We start from the raw sequence: 14,168 nt of genomic DNA on the forward strand, positions 1-14,168 counted from the left end.
ATCAATATATATCTAACACATGCCAGGTAACTACAGAAGATTATCAAAAGTGAACCCTGAGCTTTGAAGCAGCATGAGGCCATATACCCAGACTGATTTAAATAAGGATGTCAGGCCTGTAATCTTAATCAAAACAAATATAAGAAAAAACAACACCCACCCTTTTGCATGATGAGATATAAACACGAGAACTTGATGAGCTAGCATTGTCTTGTGTGCGTCAGTTAATTTCATTTGTAAGACAATGATACATGGGCATACTCATAACAGGCATCAGCCAACTAAAAGGCATTCCCATAACAGTTAGGTACATGTTTTTAGTTCTTCAGCATCAAGAGTCCATAATGGATAAGTAAAATCAGCTACCTCGTTGTGCATGATAAAATAAATATGTGTCCGTTCTTGTAATGCAAAGTTCTGAAAGCACATGTGCCGGAAGATGTGAGATTGATGCAAAAAAACTAAGCTACTTCATAATCTAAGCAACATAAAATAAAAAGTGATGGAAGATAATGGGAGAAAGGAGAGGACAAGGATGGTAAAAAGTTCCCTAACAATGCATCTCTAATTGAATTGCAAAGCTCTATCAGTAGAAAATTTAATGAAATGTTCACCTGCTTAGAACTCATTATAAAGTAGAAACCTAAATATAAGAGAGACTGTGTATCGATGTTGACCAGCATCTTTGATTTCTTTGGTGATGTACAATAAGTGTAGGACCCTAGGTAACAAACATTGGATCTTACTGGCAGCTCACGAATAAAACTTCAATTCTGCAATGTCAAGAAGCCTCTGGTTACCCGATATACAAAAACCACTGTGTTCCAAGACTAGTTTCCCAAACCACTCAGTTTTGAGATTGACATCTATGTTTACACCAGTAATATTATTCCACCAACAAATCAATTAACACCAAAAAGAAAAAAATTCAACCTTTCTTTGGGATTTTCAATTCCCAGTTTCAACAAAATTCACAACAAAACAAGATCCCGTATCTAATTTAATTAAAAAAATCAATGAAATAATAAGATTTTAATTACTTACCAACTTCAAATTACCATTAAAATTCATCGTTTCTCCCAAGACAAACACCAGCAGATGAAATTGAATCTCCGTCTTCATTTCCACCATGAGATAAATTCGCCACCATCACCGCCTTGGTTTCACTAATTGAGTTTGTAATAATAGTCAAATACATGAATCATTTCGGCTCACTCTCAGATTCAATCGTATTACTATCAATCAATTCAACTTATTGCTTGTGGTGGTGGAGGAAAAGGAGGAAGAAGAGGAGGTGTTGTTGGTGGGGTTGGGGAAGAAGAAAACAAGGAAAAGAAGGTGTGGATTTGCTAGAGGTACAGAAGAAGAAGGAGAAGGTGTTGCTGCTGGTGGTGAAGGGGGAGGAGGATGGGATTGAGAGGATCTGGTGTTGATGTCAAATCTAAACGTCGTAACTGGTTGGTGGTCGCGGAGGTACTGTTGGTGGCGATGTAAATGGTAGTAGCAGAAAAAAGAAGGTTGGTATTAGATCTGAAACTGGTGGTGGTTTATGGTGGTGCGGCGGTTGGAGGTGGTGGTGTTGTTAGGTAAGGAGGAAAAGGAAATGAATTAAGAGTGAAGAAGAAAAATTTATATGCATATGCATACAGCGAAGGGCAAGATTGGGAAGTCAAAAGAGTAATGAAAACTAAATTTAATAATTTTAAATTGAAATGAAGTTTTTGTCTCATTTCATTTATCCTAAATACTATGGCTGGTGTTCGTGTAACTCAAAGACTATCACCTTGGTTTTTTATAGTTATAAAAAAAAAAGGGTATATTTGATAGTTTAAGGGAAAAGTATGTCTATAAACAGAGCGGACAGATAAAACTGGACAGACCAAAGTAGAAATTAGGACAGATAAAAATGGACAGAGGGAGTATATATTTGAGTAATTACAGCAAATATTGTAACTAACGATTGTTAAAATTACAGTTATGCCCAATATTCGGAAATATTTACAAGAGTTCGTCCCATACGAACTCAGGATTTGCAAGTATTTATCGTACTAGTACTAGCCTTGTAAGTTATCAATATGTTATTAGCATATACTTGTCCCTTCTGCTTGAATTAGATACCGATTACCAACATTTGTATAAGATTTACACCAGCGATCACATTTTCCCTCGTCAAACTTCAACCACTACTGCTTTAGTTCGGCCTTTAGTTCGGCCAGTTCCTTCCCATGACCCTGCAAGAATAAAGATCTCAATTTCCAATGATGAGAGAAACCAGTAACAGATCGAGGTAAGTGGAAAACAAAATGTAGAATGAGGATGAGTATGCATTCAATGCTCTAAGTTAAAGTTGTGAAGCTCAGCAGTTGGTCTCTACTTTGTGGTGCATGTATCGGTTGATTAACCATTACCACTGGCTTGTAGGTCCTCAACTCAACAGCTTTAACTTGTTCAGGAAAACACACTGAGCCGTCGACCATTGAGTTCTTTGATGAACACCTCATAAAGGGTTCGCCAACACTTTTCCGACCGTTTCTGCATTAGAATCCAATCTAAAGCCAGCTCGTACTCGATAGTGTTAGGTTGTGCACAGTGTGACGTTGATAATGCCTTTGCCTGAAAACCAGAAGTCCAACACTGAGAAGTGAAGAAATAAATACATTTTGGAAAATTAACAGGAAAAAACAAGACTAAGAAGAGCAGGCAGTTCAGTTCTTTACCCACTCTCGATTCTTGTTCATTCTATTCACCATCAGATGGCCAATCATTGTTGCTGATTTGTCACGCAAAACCCTTGGAACTCCTCTTTGAGCAATTAGGGGTCTGAATACAAACAAACTCAAATATATTAAGTAGTGATAAATTTCCAAAAAGACCCTACTGATCCTCCAAAAAAAATCTTTTGTTAACTTTTTTTTTTTTTGGAACGCAATCAGGTGAAGATGGTGTCAGTCTAGATCTGCACTATTCAAATAGCAGAGAGAGACCACATAATTTTATTTACTCATGTGACTAAATGATGATATGCTTTGACAAACTTCAGGTGCAAGTATAAGTAGAGATACCTTCCATTTGGAAGCATTAGACACCTACTGCCCAATTCGCTAATCACCATCTCTGCCTGCGCCTCTGTTTTGAAAATCAAAAGAGCTTGACCTAAAATAGAAAGAAATTAACTGCGAGAGGTTAATAGAGCCACATCTTGCTCCTAATCTTACAAACCAAACTACATATAAAGGAACACAGCATGCTGACAGGATAAATGATAATAGTTACCAGACTCAATTGGATCATTTACCATTGTGAGGGCTAGAGAATGTACTCTGTTCTAACACCTTTGCAGTGCACCTTACGTTCAAATAGGTCCTTACTATATCCTGAAATAAAACAATACAGATCACAAAGTAAAACAGAGAAATTATGGGGCAGCACTCTCATAATGGAGATGCAAAAATATTCATAAAAAGCTGAAACCTAAAGAAACAATGGTTATGTACAAATTTCAAATAGAACTAGAAATTTCATGCCTACCTCAATTTCACCTGATGCATAGGACGGGTCCAAGTTTTGAAGTTGAACAAGGGTTCCTTTCTCACAGGCAAGATCCATTCTTTGCTCCCATGTCTGAAAAACATCATATGCATAACTTTAACAAATGCACAAACACAAAATGATAATTTTCCAAGGAAGAAATAGAAAGTCTGTATACACAATCTTTTTCTTTTGAAAGGAAGAAACTGCTAGTACATATATGTAATTGCTTAGCACAACTTCAATTTTCATTCCACACAGTTTCTTATCTTAAAAAATCACAAAGCTTAAAGATTTTAAATCAATGTTCCAGGAAAATGAAATTGCTGTAAAATGAAGCCTAGTTCACTAAGAAAAGCAGTACTTACAAGTTGCTTGAACCATTTGCTTCTGTCCTGAAATATAAATGGAGAAAGTAGGAAAGCATGAGAGGGAATATAAGAAACAAACAATAAAGTGTAAATTCAAATTCAAACATCATTTATATATAAAAAGTCATACAACTACGCAAGCCCACAAACTGTTTATCAAATAACGATCCCCCATCAAGCAGGTATATCTTACTCACATTTGAAACTAATTTTGATTTATCTAATGCTTCCCTTTTTCAGACAAAAGCTGGATCAAGTTTCTACGCTCCTAATGTATTCCAGTGGTCTACACACAAGATTGACGTATAATACTTCTGGCGTGAAGAAAAATACACATCTTCAGAAAATCTTTCAGCACATAAGCAATGTGTGTGAATATATTATTGATCTGGATACTGAGAAAGATTATACTATGCTGAACCTATATGGTGCTTAAGCTATCGAATTGCAAGTTTACCCAAAATATTTGGCATTGCTGCCTATTTAGACCCCAGGACATGTGTTCCACTCAGCTTTAAAAACTTATTTTACATCTACTATGATGCCAATGTTCCTCGAACACAAGTAAATATCATGTGATAGACACTGCAAGAACTAATACTTTTTTTTTTTGGAAAGACCTGAATGAGAAGAAAAAAAATTCTTCCTTGGGGGAATGGAAGGAGAACTTACAACATCTACCTTTTGCTGGGTCTCCGAAGTGAGGCTATCACTTGAGAACATTCTCTTAACCTGGGAAGCTTCAGGTGCTTCCTCATTTGGAAGCCTGGTCACTCTATTACTAAGATTCTCAGTACTAGTTATCCCTCTGTAATGTTCTCCGAGATCTTTGGCACGTACTGTTTCTCTTCTTTCAACCAGGTCTGGTTTTTTCATGTTGAGATGTTGAATATCAGCTCTGCTCTTTTCTGCCAATTGATCATGCATAGCATAATCTTTTCAGGAGCAACTTCTCTATCTGGAAATTTGGTTGGTCTCTTACTAGGAATTATAGGATTGAAGATCCCTTCATCGTGTTGAATATAATCTTTTTTTGGCTCTTTGATGTCGGCACATCTGGTGTTCAGAGAGTTTTTCATCTTACGGTAGTAGGTATCAGCTGTGGTAAGCTTCTTGGGCACTGGTTTAAGAGCAACTTCTTTATCAGTAAACTTGGTAAGTTTATTTAGGCCCGTGCTACTTAAGATCCCTCTGTTTAGGTTCGTGCTACTTAAGATCCCTCGATTAGCTGGTTGAAAAGACTCCGCTGCTGTTACTTTTGTCTTCTTATGTTGAAAATCGAGTTGCATATCATCCCCTTGTGCCAATTCAGGATTTGCTTTAATTCTGTCCAGGCCAACTGGCTGGTCATGTCTTACATGTAAGATTGCAGGATCCTTGCATCTCATTCTTGGCTTTCGTGCCCCCGCTGCATTACCCATAACTTCTCCGCCTTGTAATGGAGGAGAGGAAAGCGAAGGTGGTTTCCGCAAATCACCAAGCCTAACATTTTCCTCAAAAGAACCACTCTGAAATGGGCCCGAATGATACACTAAACCTTCAACAGGTTTCAGCTTAGCCTCTTTAGTTTGGAGGATAGTAGCAGCCTTTATCTTGTCCATAGCAGGACCACTAGATTTGGGGTTCTCTACTTCTGCCACATGCGGAAAGATCAAAACTTACTTTAAAGTTTCAAGCATCGGTTAAACTTAGCATTTCAATATCAAATGACAGTAACAAGTTCCAGGATTACCTTTGGATTCCTGATATCTGCTCAGCTTTGAGTACTCTTTATTATTAAAAAAGTGCTCGACTGAAATGGATACAGGATAGAATATCACGACAACTACAAATTAAAAAAACAAAATAAAAAAAACAAAAGACTGTCCACCTGCAATTTCGAATATATTGTTATCCAGTTGATCCGAAAAAGTGCATTCGTGAACATCAAATGTGCGGGAGAACACAAAATCAGCCGTGCTTAGTTCTTGATTAGAAGGTTGTGGGTTTCTTTTGTCCTCTGATGTGCAAATCACAATGCATTTCCCCAAAATTGCTTCCTGAACAATTCCAAGTATATCATGTCATGACATGCTAAGAACAACTTCATCAAAATTCAGTTCAAGTAACAAAAAAGAAGATGTACTTAGAATGTACGACATCACATTCAAAAAATTCAATTGAATAGGAATACCAGCAGTGCACTAACGTAAGTTGAGAATAGTAAATGTGCAAACTCTAAAGTGATTACACATAGAAAAAGGATGCCTTCGAAAGGAGAAATCATGTTACAAAGCGAGAAACAGTATATAATTTGATACATCCCGATGAGAAATTTAATAATTTGTCAAATGAATGCTACCAATGAAGTAAGGTTTTACCAGAAAATCCAAGAAAGAATTCAGTTACTCAATCTTCCTTGTATTGATGTTCCTAGAGAATGAAAACGGACAGAATTCATTTGTTGCTTGCAAATCCATATTCGGTGCATGCCCAAACTTCAAAACTACAAGAATGTTGATGAATGCTACTGAACTAGTAATTCCTTTAATGGACAAGACTGGAACATAAATCAGTAGGAAGGGGGTGACAGATTAGTAAAGGCTCAAAACGGGCGGATTTGAATGTACAATTCTGATCTATCTAACTGACAAGGAAATGCTAGTGGGGTAGCTTTTACTGCAACAAGATGATCTTTTCATGACATGACAAGCTTCTCTTCGATTAAATAGAGAATTTCTACTTAACTCTTGCTTTTTCTTCTCTTAAATCAGTAATTGGGGGATATGAAAAAGCTCGGACGAAGAGGCGTCTTAAGCTAAGCCATCATATTGGTAGTCAAATATGAAGGAAATGACCTAAGCTAAGCCATCATATAATCTCAAGTAATGCCCACTGAAATAATAAGTCCCACTTAGGATCTGACTAGCCATAACAACAACAGAGATACAGAACCTAACAACACTACATGATCAGAAGCATCAAATTATTGGGTAAAACTCTAGAAAAATTGACAACTATTGTTTAATAAAGTGAACTATATAAGGAGTAAATCATTAATTGTTACCACAGGATTGATGTTGGCAACGCCTGAACCTTTCCCAGACGCTAAGAATATCTCGTGCACAAGGTAAGTAATCTCTCGGATTCGAAGCCAATTTGGTAAATCAGAAGGCCGAAAAAACCATATTATCTTAACTTTCCTCCTATAGCTTGGATGATCCATAATCTTGACAATCTTCCCTATGTAAGGAGCCTCTGAATCATCTGGTGGTTGCAAATAAACACAATCATAGAGAAAATATTCAACCCCTTCGAAAGTAAATGATTCGTAAAGATGAACATTGTTGTGTGATTTCTCCTTAAGTTTACCCCACTTAAAATCCCATTGGTTATCAGTTTCTTCTTCGTCATCCCAAGAGATTGCTTATAAATCTATGGAAAAAAAAATCAGTTTAGTAGATAATATTGAAGAACCTACAACAAAATAGAAGTTATTTCAGCTGTGGACGAACAAAAAAAAAAAGATTCATAGAACAAACACATTGAAACCCTAAAAAATAAAAGCTCAGTATAAATGAAAGAAAACGGGTAGTGAGGAAGTTTGAGAAAGTGGGAGAGATAGCCTACTACAAGGTGGAAGAAGTTTCGTGGAGAATGCAGAAACCAAAGGCTATTAGATGAGTCGATGATAATGGTTACTAATAAAAACGACAGAGCATCTCTGCGCTCAGTGCGATTTCAGAGGAAGACACGGAGTATAATCTTTTTTCAAATAACTGAAAATGGTCGGGAAAAGTTGGAAACACGAAGTTGGTGAAGTATTTCTATCATGCGCGTTACGTGAAAGAGATGTTTATAACTTGCGCCTACCTGTCCTATAGTCTATACTGTATGGAGCAGAGAGATTTTTTTTTTTTTTCCGGAAAGAGGCTAACCTCGATGCATATAATAAGAAAGCCAATTTGGGAAATTGGTAACCTTACAAGAGTTTTTCAAGATCATAAAAAAGCCATACAAGTTGTAGTATCTCCACCAATTCCTGCATATCCAATCAATCTCTTCAAAGTTATAAAATGTTTCGGAAAGCCTTCTCTCGCAAAGGAGAGGACCAAACATCTAGGATATGAATCAAAGCACAAGGCAATGGCCGGATAAAATCCAACCCATTGATCATCAGAACATGTAAACATGAACCAGAGTTTTTTAATTTTAGATTGCCTAATACAATCAAGGAACCAATGACCCATTTAGTTGTAACAGTAGCCAAGTAACCATAGTGTCTCTAGTGTCTCAAAAAGTAACCAGGGTGTCTAAAGTAGAAATAGTAATCTGAATCAGTCTTTTGGTGTCTGTAGCGAAATGAATCGACCGGCTGACTCAGCTTTGGAGATGTGGTAAGAATTGTATTAGTGTATGAACTTAAAGATGATGATCTTAAACGAGTTGCTCCTGTTTTTGTTTTCATTACTAAACCTAACACAAGTAAATCTAAAACTAAATCACCACTGACTAATCCAAATGGATCAACCAGAACAAGACTAAAAGTCTAAAACTACTAAAACATGAAATTAAAAGGTCAAGCAACAAATTACAGACTGCAAAAAAAGAGATGCAAACAGAAATGGACCGATGTATGTACTAGGAGTAGGGGAATGATGGGCTCTATTCATGGCGAGATGATTTATGCTAACAGATACATGTCATAGATGGCGTTAACTGAGATGGTGTATGCCAACTTAATGCTTGTAATAAATACAATTTCAAATCTGTAAACCAAAATGATTAATGATCTCGTATTCAATTTGTAGTCATTTAAGTTCTTATCCAAAGAAAAGAGATTGAAGTAAAGGCTCCGGCGATAAGGTCAAGAGAAAAAAAGAGTGCATGTCAACCCTAAAGTCAACCCTAGTCAAACCTTGATTTTGATCCTCTTTTTCGATTCGATTTATATTTTTTCTTTCAATCCCTTATGTTGTTCCTCTGTGTCTATCCTTTGTAGTCTATTTTTGTTTTAATTTTGATGGTTTTCTACGTCTTTTCTTTCTTTATGTTGCCCTAATTTTTAATTTTTCTTTTCCCCCTTTTTATTTGTCAATCTCTGGTTCTAATTGGTTTGTTTTTTCTTTAATGGTACTTAAAATCCTTCCTGCTTGTTGCCACGCATTGGTGTTGCAGTAATGTCCCATCACATCATGAGATATAATCAAAGTTGGCATAATAAAAGTTGGCTTTTTATTGCAGTGGTGCATCTGAATTTCATCCTTATCAGTTTCTATCAAGCTTATCTGAGGTACTGTCTTGCTGGTAAACTTTATGCCCCTGGGGTTATGATCTGGCAGGATGCTGAACGGGCTGCTAAATTCATTTGGCCTCATCTAAGGAGACACAATCAATGGTTGGTTCAGATGCGTAGTTTGGAATCTAATATCTTCGTTATCAAATTCCAAGTTAATATTGATAAAGAAGCAATTTTGTTTGGTGGTTCTTGGAATTTTGATGGTTATTTGATAGTTCTAAAAGATTGGAATTTAACTATGGACTATCGTCTGTTAGATTTCTCGGTTTCTCCCTACTGGCTAGAATATAAATATCTCTTACATGAATTCACTTATGCAGATATCCTGCGAATGATGGGTAATATAGTTGGAGAGGTTAGAGTTGTTGAACCCGATGGTGTTAATCCTCCTATTTCCACAAAATACAGAGCTTTAGTTCTTATTAATGTCAATACTCCACTTATTACTGGTATTAGTACTGCTAATGTTGCTGGTGTCACTAGGTGGATTGTTTGTTTTTTTTTTTTTATGAAAAACAACCTTACAGACTTTTCTCTGAGTGTAAGGTACCTAATCATGAAGGAAACAATTGTGCTGATATGGCTAATCGACGACGTGAAATCGAAGAGACAGTTCGAGGATTTGGTTTTGCTGAACCGATTTTGCCTCCTCAAAGAAACCCTCAGCATGAGGCTCAACTATTTTTACAACATGGTACTCAAGGGAGAAATAGACTGCGTCAACCCATTGTTGTAGAACAGCCTCGGCCTTTTGATGGAATGAGATTATCCATCTTCTCAGCTACTGATTCTGATGTTGCAGCCTCATCTTCCTACAATAATCAATCACATCTTCCTTCTTCCATAAGGCCAGCTTCTACACTGACAAGTGATGGTGCTAGTACTAGTGGTACTAAAAAGCGATATCGTCGACCACCAACTTTGGTTATTACTTCTGAGAATCAACTTGAAGATGCTGAGTTTGACAGAGAAATTATTATTATTGGAGACGCAACTTCAGTTCAAGATGATATTGCTGCTGTAGAAGAGAATAATGTTTGGGACATTGCTGTTGCACATGCGATTAATGCACAGAACAACACTGATACATGGCAATAAGTGTTTTTCTCAATTCATTTTTATTTATCGAGTCTTCCCTTTTTTCTTACTCTTTGTTGGTTTTGCAATCTTTTTTTATATATCTTTCTCATTATTTCTAACATGAAAATCTTATCTTGGAACTGTCAAGGTATAGGAAACCCTCACACTAGAGACTATCTTAGTTTCTGTTTAACCAATAATGATCCAAATGTCTTTTTCTTGTGCGAAACAAAATCTCAGGCCAGTAATATGAGACTTTATCTTTCTCGAACTAAATACCCTAATTACTGGTTTCATCCTTCTTTAGGCTCATCTGGTGGAATTGCTATTGCTTGGAAACAAGGAATTGATGTGGAAATTATGCACACTACTTCTGATACTATTCATGCCATAATTCATGCTCATAATAACAATCAGTATTTTTTGATTACATTTATGTATGGTGCTCACAATGTTATAGATAATCAGAATCAGTGGCAGTATCTTATTGATATGCATACTTCTGTTAATCTTCCTTGGGTACTTATAGCGGATTTAAATTTTATAATGCATGACTCAGAGACTCATACGCACAGTACTTCTCATCCTCATCACGTTACACACATTAGAAACATAGTTCAACAAATTGGTCTTATTGATTTAGGATATTCAGGTGCTGACACAACTTGGTCTAATCATCGTTCTGGTGATGATCTTGTATCTGTTAGGCTAGATAGAGCTTTAGTGAACAAACTTTGGATGGATCATTATACTCATGCTCATCTTCAACACTTAATTCTTATTGCCTCAGATCATAGTCTCATTTTGTTGCATACTATACATAGTTCTAGCAAACATTCCCCTTTTAAGCTCTACAAATGCTGGTTTCAATTGTATTCTTGCACTACCACCATCAGTCAAAGCTGGCAACAACAGTTTTTGGGATCTCCTTCTTATCAGTTTTCTAGTAAATTAAAGTTTACCAAAAAAACAACTGCAACTCTGGAAGAGATATCATTTTGGCAACATTGAAGCTAATCTGCACAATATTCAGACTCATCTTCAACAATGATATGAAAATAATTTACCTCCTTCTCATCCTACAATCAAGCAGTTAAGTAATTCTTTACAACACTGGCTTTCTATCCAGAAAGAATTTTATATGCAACAGGCAGGTGACAAATTTCTAGAAGCTGACCGAAATACTGTTTCTTTTCATTCTATAACTAATTTTAATAAGAGAAGATGTCATATTGGTGTTATTCAAGGTCCTTTGGGTATATGGTATGATAGCAGAAATGATATTGAAGATATTTTTCTTAAGCACTTTGTGGATATATCTAATACTTCTAACCCTCAACCTAGCCAGGATATTTTGCAGCTTTTTCTTCATCTATTTCTCCAGCTTAGAATGATTCTCTTATCCATATACCTGATGCTCAAGAAATAAAGGATGCAGTTTTTCAGATCAGACCTTGGGCATATCCAGGAAATGATGGGTTTCAAGCAGCTTTTTATCAGCAATGTTGGGATATTGTTGGCGACGAGGTAATTTCTATGGTTACTCACTTTTTTACCCACAAACATATGTTCAAAGCCATAAACCATACTTATCAAGTGCTAATTCCCAAAATTCAATATCCTCAAACTCCAGCAGATTATCGACCTATTAGCCTTTGTAACGTTAGTTATGAAATAATTTCAAAAATTTTAGCTAACCGTTTGAAACCTCTCCTTTCTGATCTTATTTCACCTACTCAAACTGCCTTTGTTTCTGGTAGACACATCCATGACAATATCATTATTGCTCATGAAATTTTGCACAGTATGAAACTTAAAAAGATTAATCAGGCTCTTGTAGGTTTGAAATTATACATGTCGAAAGCTTTCGACAGGGTTGAATGGTCTTTTCTGCTTTCTATTTTTAGGCAGTTGGGTTTTCATAATGACTGGATTACTATGATTGAGCAGTGTATTTCTACAACCAATATTTCGCTACTTATCAATGGTAGTCCTAGTTCCACTTTTTCCCCGATTCGTGGCCTTCGTCAGGGAGACCCTTTGTCTCCATATTTTATTTTTGTTCATTATGGAAGCCTTTTCAATACTTTTACAGCATAATGTTGATTCAGGTCATCTTAAGGGTATAAAAATTAACCAACATTGTCCAGATATCAATCATTAGTTTTTTGCAGATGATTGTTTATTGTTCTTTCAAGCTGCTTCTTATCATATGGTGCATCTTCAACATTTACTTTGTACTTTTGGCCAAGCTTCGGGTCAGGTTATCAATATGCATAAGTCAACCATATTTTTTGGTAAGCATACTTCTAATAATCAAAATTCTAATATTTCTGGTATACTTAACATGAAAGTAATGGGTCTTGGTGAAAAATATTTGGGAATACCTCTTTTATTACATAGATCAAGACAAAATAATTGTCAAGGCATTATTGATAACATGAACAACAGGTTACAAGGTTGGCAGAGTAAAATTACCAATCAAGCCGGAAAAACCACTCAGGTAAATGTTGTTCTCAGTTCAATGGGAATGTACCAAATGCAAGTTTTTAAGTTACCAGATTCAACTATCCAACAAATGGACAAGATTCAGAGAAGCTACTGGTGGAACAATTTCAACAACAGTCATACACAACATTTTATCTTATGGGATATGTTACATCTGCTTAAAAGACTTGGTGGGTTAGGTCTTAAAAATTTGACCAATTACAATTTAGATTTTTCGGCGAAATTGGCTTGGCAATTACTGCAAAATCAAGAGGCCTTATGGGCAAAAGTTCTAAAAGGTAACCATTTCCCTCATAATGATCTCAGGTTTTTTCCTCCACCAGCACACATTAACTCTAGTTGGACATGATAGAGAATTTGTTTAGGTATTCAAATCATTATACAGAATGCTAAATGGCAGGTTGGTAAAGGAAACCACATCAACATATGGACAGCTAATTGGATTCCTTCTTTGGAATCTTCAATTCAGCAATGGGATGACTTGAATGTTCATGATTACCAATGGGTTTCGGAACTTATTGACATCGACTCTGGTCAGTGGAATGTTCTACTTCTTAGACAACTTCTCTCTCCAACTCAGGTGAATTCGATCCTAACTATCCCTATTCAATTAGAAGAAGAAGATAAACTAGTGTGGCCTTTTAAAACAACTGGAATGTTTACCACTGCTTCAACCTATAAAATGCTTAGTGAAAAAGATATGAGATCAGATATTTCAATGGGATTATCTCCTAGTTTTTGGTTAACCTTCTGGAAGATGAAAATGCCATACAAGTATCAGATTTTTATGTGTAAAGTTATCCATGATGTTGTTCCTGTCAAAGCTAGAATTTTTAAACACATAAATGTTGTTGATCAACACTGTGTGCTTTGCAATTTGAACCAAGTTGAAGATTTGAATCACATGTTGCTTCACTGTCCTTTCTCTCAAAAAATTTGACAGATGTTTTTTCCTCATCAATTTTCTTCTGTTATGCAGCATGCTACAATCCTTTCTTGGATTCACAGCTGGCAAGACAAGGAGGCTGATATATCTATTCACCCTACTCAAAATTCTATTCACTTAGCAGCCTGCATTATGCACCTTATCTGGAAAAATAGATGTAGAACAATCTTTAGTAATATAACACCCAATCATAACTCTGCCATTCATCAAGTAAGATCTTATATTGCATATCATCATTTAGATCATACATATGATAATCATCGTATCTCCCTTAGAAATTCTATCAACTTGAATCTTACTTGGAAACCACCTCCTTTACAGTTTTGAAGATTAACATTGATGCTTCGTTTAATCGTAATTCCTTATTAGCTGGTATTGGGATTATAACAAGAACTTCTGCAGGAGCATGTGTTATGGGAAGGGGGAAAGTAAGAAGAGTCATAAATGTCCAACAAGC

The 14,168-nt window shown here is 36.1% G+C and overlaps 1 protein-coding gene across 10 annotated transcripts; it reads right to left on the reverse strand.

Annotated features, from left to right (window-relative positions):
• Window positions 1–1,907: 1,907 nt before the first annotated feature.
• On the reverse strand, window positions 1,908–7,808 carry LOC113297872 (protein ANTI-SILENCING 1-like). 10 transcript variants are annotated; one of them, XR_003333824.1, is made up of 9 exons: window positions 7,752–7,808; window positions 6,946–7,313; window positions 5,770–5,938; window positions 5,632–5,691; window positions 4,581–5,532; window positions 3,897–3,923; window positions 3,529–3,621; window positions 3,296–3,374; window positions 3,142–3,153 (listed from the first exon to the last, which is right to left on the reverse strand). XR_003333824.1 is itself a non-coding variant. In XM_026546443.1 (8 exons), the coding sequence occupies exons 1-7, from the start codon at window positions 4,824–4,826 to the stop codon at window positions 2,449–2,451; spliced, it is 804 nt and encodes a 267-aa protein (XP_026402228.1). In that variant the 5' UTR covers window positions 4,827–4,957; the 3' UTR covers window positions 1,927–2,231; window positions 2,409–2,448. The 10 variants fall into 10 exon arrangements, 4 of the variants coding, with proteins under 4 accessions (XP_026402228.1, XP_026402227.1, XP_026402229.1 ...); XR_003333823.1 differs by lacking the exon at window positions 7,752–7,808 and adding an exon at window positions 7,512–7,675; XR_003333822.1 differs by lacking the exon at window positions 7,752–7,808 and adding an exon at window positions 7,509–7,675.
• Between the last annotated feature and the right edge of the window lie 6,360 nt (window positions 7,809–14,168).

This window comes from Papaver somniferum, chromosome 7, assembly GCF_003573695.1.
Source record: "Papaver somniferum cultivar HN1 chromosome 7, ASM357369v1, whole genome shotgun sequence".
In the NCBI taxonomy this organism is placed as follows: domain Eukaryota; kingdom Viridiplantae; phylum Streptophyta; class Magnoliopsida; order Ranunculales; family Papaveraceae; genus Papaver; species Papaver somniferum.